At 40.9% G+C, this 6,037-nt stretch overlaps 1 protein-coding gene across 1 annotated transcript; it reads right to left on the bottom strand.

The window, feature by feature from the left end:
* Window positions 1-1,744: 1,744 nt before the first annotated feature.
* Window positions 1,745-5,823, bottom strand: LOC128982720 (rho guanine nucleotide exchange factor 7-like). Its single transcript, XM_054401659.1, has 5 exons — window positions 5,438-5,823; window positions 4,466-5,047; window positions 3,782-4,407; window positions 2,135-2,319; window positions 1,745-1,978 (listed from the first exon to the last, which is right to left on the bottom strand). Exons 1-5 carry the CDS (start codon window positions 5,821-5,823, stop codon window positions 1,745-1,747), a joined length of 2,013 nt encoding a protein of 670 aa, XP_054257634.1.
* Between the last annotated feature and the right edge of the window lie 214 nt (window positions 5,824-6,037).

Genomic DNA, 6,037 nt, shown 5'->3' with positions numbered 1-6,037 from the left:
AATCACTTTCTTTTTTATTGAAGAAACAACGGCAAGCCCAAAGTGAATAACGAAGACAATGTTGGCTACCTGCTGCAGCGGCAGCTGTACAATGCGTTTGATAACAGCTTTAGCATACTGCTCAAGCAGATTTTCAGCTACCTTCAGGATCTCTCTCGCTCTTCGGGCTCTTTGGTAGTGAATGACAGTGCGAAGACTGCCATTACGGTGCCAGTTCAGGTCCGATTTGCAATCATTGTCGAAAACTTGCGCTGTCTCTGCCGAAGTACTCTGCAGGATTTTTGCAGCCAAATTAAAAGTTGGCGGCAAATAAACATACACGTACAAGGATCATTGATATCTGATGCTGTCGATAAGCTGATGCTTATAACTTTGGCAATGCTATACGATGGGAAACAGTAAGCTTGTTTAGGTTAAATTTTCGAATTTAAATTCAGATTTATCGGCATTTGCCTTTTCATTTCCCTTTTTGCCAGATTGCCAAATCCACTTTGTGAGAATTCACTCTTTTTCAATGACACTCAACTTCAGAAAAATTTTGTGATACTTCAACAGTATGTTCTAACACTGTCCAAGTGTCCTGCGCCAGTTTTAACCGCGCTCTCGGAAGATGAAATTATTCCTATGCCAGCAGAATCGTTGATGCACGAACTTGAAGTGCTCAATCAGAAGCACGACACACAAATTGTTCCACAGTTAATTCCCTTTACACAAGGTTACTACCATGCTGAACAGTTGAAAGAAAGCATTGTCGCTAATAAGAAAAAAACAGATGAAAAAGTTAAACAAGCAACACAAAGTGTTGATTTTAAATGGCTTGAAGAAGAAGAAGGAGAACTTGAAACAAATAGCAGCACCTTATCTTCCTCTGACGATTTGGAAAAGTTTAAAGAGGTTGAAATCGAGCTCAACGAAGATATCGAAGAAATTAATAATAAGATTTTTGATGAAGCAGAATGTTTAAAGTTGATTGAATTGATGGAAAAGTATCGCTATATGCCAATGCTATTGATGGTTCTACTTACTACAAGAAACGGCGGCAAAATTGCAGAGAAAGAACTTAAGCAGATCGACATGATACGAAATAGCATTCTAGAGATGTACGCGCGTGAACTAGCCTGGCTTTGCAACGACGAGATGATCGAGATGAACACAGAAAGCTTTGCGAGTGAAATGGTCAATGACAGCAAAACGACTAATTTTGCTGTGAACCAACTGCAACAAGCAGTCCCACTGAAAAAAGCATTTAAAGAAGCAAAAGATATGAATGCAAATCTCTTGCCACAAGCGAAAGAAGACTCATCGACTACATTTCGATTTTTTGGCAAAATCACAGAACGAGGGAATAAATATGCAATGTTTTCGCCTGAATTTTCGGCCATTACCAACATCTTACAAATTACCAGCTTGATGGAGGCTATCATCAAAAACAGCTACAATTTGATTGACTAAGGAGCAGAGCTTATCACACAGCCTCCGACGTCAAGGGCAGAAGTAAAGGCAACACCACAATTAGTGCAGTGAAAAGTTTCAACTGCTGATAAGGAACTCAACACTTTTGTTAACTCTTGTTTACCTACTTTATTTTATTTTCTAACTAATAAATAACTGTAAAATAGTCAACATAGACCAAAGTAGTCTATAGAAATTAATATATTTTAAATACACCCACTGAATAGTATTTGACAAAAATTGTACATTTAGATGAAAAAGAAAGCAAATTCTTGCTTTGTAGATCAACAGTTCACCGTGAGCCAGAAGTGTGATTGACATAGTTGGAGTAGTGAGCCTCTCGAAGGAGTACCACGTTGCCAGAAACCTTCCGCTCCAGATAATCTATGCAGTGAGGATGGAGCCCGGTAATATTCTGAATAGTCCAAGCAGGCATTCCAAGGCGGACCAGATTCTCGGCGTAATCCATTTTTGCTTGCCACAATGGATACGGTTTGTTCCAGTGAACTGACTTCCAACGACGTTCCTATTTAAAAAATAATGATTACAAGTTTAAAAGTTAGTAAAACCAATTTATTCAAAAATGTTCAAAAGTGACAGGACAGTTAAACTGATGTAACTAGGATGCTGCTACTGCATGGTTAAGTAGTAAACACAGACTTCAAGGAAACTCTAGAAGTACCTGATAGTCGTGCCAGTTCATCCGCTTCGGGTCGTGTCTTGTTGAAGTCTTGTAGCGAATATCTCGCTTTTTAAACTCAGGATGCTCGAGATAACCACAGAACTTAATTTTCGACTTTAGTCGCACTTGCTGGTACTGGTGAGACATGCCCACTGCGCCCAGACCGGCGAGGCCTTCCACAGTGGCTGCAACACGGGCAGAGTTAGAGACAAAGGAGGCGATGAAACGATTTAGCATCTTCACTAAACACCAGGGATTTAGTGGTTACCCAAACTTGGCAGACCAAGATTCTCGATTGCAGTCGGCAACTTGCAAAAACGATTTGTTTATTTTTGCAGAGGACAAAACGGTAGCCAGACATCTCCGCGAAAGACACCTCCGCGAAATTTATTAAGCCCTGCCCATGACGTCTCCGCGAAATTTTTAGTCATGAGCACAGCCACTGTGAGTGTGTCATGTTAAGGGTCAGTGCGCCACAAAGCGCAGCTGCTAGCTTACTGCGTAAGCACACTCAAGCGCCAATCAAGCTACAGTGAGCGCTTTAAGGACAACTTAGGCTGATGTCATCCCAATTACTTTCTCCAAGAATACAAACTTTTAAAAACAAACATTCATTAAAATATCTGCCTTTTGAGATGTTGATGCAAAGTACTTTAAAATAAAAATTTTTGTTTTATGAACTTAAACGCTTCCTCTGGTACTCCCCTTAACATCAGGAAGAAGTGATTGCTATGCCCCACTAGTTTTGATAAATATCACAATCAATGAAATCTTATTTTAATATATAAGATTGGCTTGTCACACTGCAAACGATAGTGTTTGTTTTTAAAAGTTTGTATTCTTGGAGAAAGTAATTGGGATGACATCAGCCTAAGTTGTCCTTAAAGCGCTCACTGTAGCTTGATTGGCGCTTGAGTGTGCTTACGCAGTAAGCTAGCAGCTGCGCTTTGTGGCGCACTGACCCTTAACATGACACACTCACAGTGGCTGTGCTCATGACTAAAAATTTCGCGGAGATGTCATGGGTGGAGCCTAAAATTTCGCGGAGACGTCATGGGCAGGGCTTAATAAATTTCGCGGAGGTGTCTTTCGCGGAGATGTCAGGCAATCGGACAAAACGTGCTGAAATGAGCTAATCGCAGATGACGTCTCGACGTTTTTTTAAAATGATTCTATTCCCCAATTTCAATGTTGTTAGTAATTTTATTTGGTAAGTAGACAAATTAAATACTGCAAGAAAGTTCATAATAAATACTGATTCTATCCAACTTTGCGGTACAATGCTTCTTGAAGCCGCTTTCGGTGTTTGCGTTCCTCTTTAAAGTTTTCATTCAAACGGTTCATTTGATTTTGAATTGTTCGCAGTTGCTCGAAAAACTCGTAAAGAATCGATCTTTCAGTTGACGAGCTCAAAGACATTTGGTTGAGCTTGGTAGCTAATGATTGCAAATTAACAGCCGAACTTTTGGAGCCCTGAAGACCACGAGAACCACGACTAGTTGGCTTGATTTCTGTGGGTGCTCCAACTGATTCAAATATTTCCACCAACATTTGCCTCTGCCCTTCTTGCTCCAGCTCTAAATCGGGCATGTCTAATGAGATAAAAAAAATTAAATTCAGTATTAATAAAAGTTAAGGCAAACTTACTTGAATTGCTAAGTTTCCTTGTCTTTCCGCCACCCAGGTCCTTTCCAACGCCAGGTATCTTACGATAGTAAGCATCAATAACATTGAGTAGTTGAATATCCTCATTTGGATCAAGTGATCCTGAATTTTGCGAACCAGAGCCTGACTCTGGACGATGGGGCGCGTGTGCAGTGAGAATTTTATCCGACCAGTAACTGCCTCGTCTCGGCAGCATCGCAGTTGATGCGTTTTGCAGTAAAACCTGTCGAGAAGGAATAAACGGTCGATGCTGTGGAAGAGGTGGGACGGGTGGCGGTGGTGGTGGCGTAGTTGGCGGATGGGGAGGCTTTCCAAGACCAACAGGAGGCTTGCCAATGATCGGTGGTACAGAGGATACGGAAGAGCTTGACTGCGGCGAGGAGATACTTGAACTAGAAGAACCGGACGGCGGTGAAGTGGTCGTCAGACTAGATGAACTCGATGAACCATTGATGGCATTTCCCGTTCCAATTAGATCAGGCATCGAAGCGGCACTCACTAGGCGAATCTGTTTCTGCAACTGTTGATACCAATCCTTGCACACCTCTTCATCACTAAACTGGACCATATACGTGAGCACTAGTTCAGCGTCCGATAGTGGGTGAGCACTAAAAAACAAAACAATTGACGTTAATTACAGTGAATGTGTATAGAAACCTAGTATACCTATTTCCTTGAATCTCCAATCGTGCATAGCTATCTCCTTGTTTTTCGGCAAAGTTGATGACCGGCATCCTTGCTCGTTCGAGTTGGAGCATTGACTCATAGCTAAATGAAGTAAGCTCTTTACCAACTGACAGGACCATAAGCACTTTAGCAAAAAGCACAAGGTAGCAGTCTTTCTTTGGTTCAGACCAAGGTGGCAAAATTAAAATTGACACTGGCTCCATTCGCTGAATGTTGCCGTATGTCTCCACTTTTAATCCATCAAAGTTGCGAATATTGCCCAACATCACTTCAAGCTCCATTTCTTTTCGCCGTCTTAACTCTAAGCAAGACATAGCAATTTCTCGGTAAAGAAAACCTGCTCGTTGAGTGTCTCCTCTATCAACATGGCTCTCCTCGGTGTAGCGCTGAAGTTCTTGAAGCAAAGCTGGGTACTTGTCGAGGCGACGAAAGGAAACGCTTAGTGAGCTGGTAATTAGAACATTGGGCGTATTTGTTGCTGCAGTTATAGAGGGTGAAGGCGGGAAAGCTGTGTTTGTCACTTGATGTGGGTGTGATACGAAAAAGCTGCAGATTTCTTTCCTGTTAAAGAGAAAGGTCATTAATATGAATATTTTGTAAAAAATGAAAACAAACTTGAACTTTTCAATTAGATGAACAAATTTTGCGTGATGTGAACAATATTCAAAGTGTGCGTGCTTGAATTGAGGCGCAAATTGAAGAAATAGGCCACCGATTCGGTTTTCTTTTGGAGAAACTCTGTACAATACCAGAAAAAAATTTAATTTTAGATTTAGTAAAATGTGATCCACACAAACTTACAACTTGTTTTTATCAATTGAGGTTAAAAACCGTCGATGAACGGTGCAAATCTCTGTAATGGACCGAAGAACAGCATTGATTTCCGAATCGGATGGAAAGCTGTATGAAAAAGATAATTAATTTCAAATTTAAAAAGTAGCAATAACTTACATTTTATACTGGTACATTGGTTTCAAATACAAGTTAATTGCATCTTGTAGCTGCCCAATAAAAACATGTTCAGAGTCTTCAATGTCTTTGATGACTATTGCACGGTATTCTGTAATATTTTCGCCATTGTAACCAAGAGATTGGGATTCAATTCCAGTAAGAGACCCCGGTTCTGAGGAGCTAAAATGCCCTGACAGTGGACCAGAACCACCGCTAAGTTCGCTGGTGAGTGCCAGATTTGAAGTACCTAAGCTGGATGACTCAAAGTTGATCTCTGAGGGCGTGACATGGTTAGCGGGAAACCAGCCGGTGATTCCATCTAGAGTGCCCTCCCACCAGCCTCCTGATGGGGTTTGAGTAAGCGTGATAATCTGGTAAAATTCCATTTTTAGTTTATGTTAGCTAAAAGTCATGGGCAAAGATTCATGCTTACATCATCTTTCTTCATACAAAGTTCATCATTATTTGAGCCTCTAAAGTTGTGCAGCACTTTGACGTGAGTGATGCTCTTTTTAATAAAATCTTCATCAGTGCTAGCTCGATTATGATTCATGGCACCAGAATGGCGATCAGACATTGTGAGCACACTTGTTATAATAA

Source organism: Macrosteles quadrilineatus, unplaced genomic scaffold (assembly GCF_028750875.1).
Source record: "Macrosteles quadrilineatus isolate MER2022 unplaced genomic scaffold, UCM_ALF_1.0 Scaffold_1101__1_contigs__length_18179, whole genome shotgun sequence".
Taxonomy (NCBI): domain Eukaryota; kingdom Metazoa; phylum Arthropoda; class Insecta; order Hemiptera; family Cicadellidae; genus Macrosteles; species Macrosteles quadrilineatus.
Note: the sequence above shows the minus strand (reverse complement) of the source record. Positions and strands in the feature narration are given on the sequence as shown.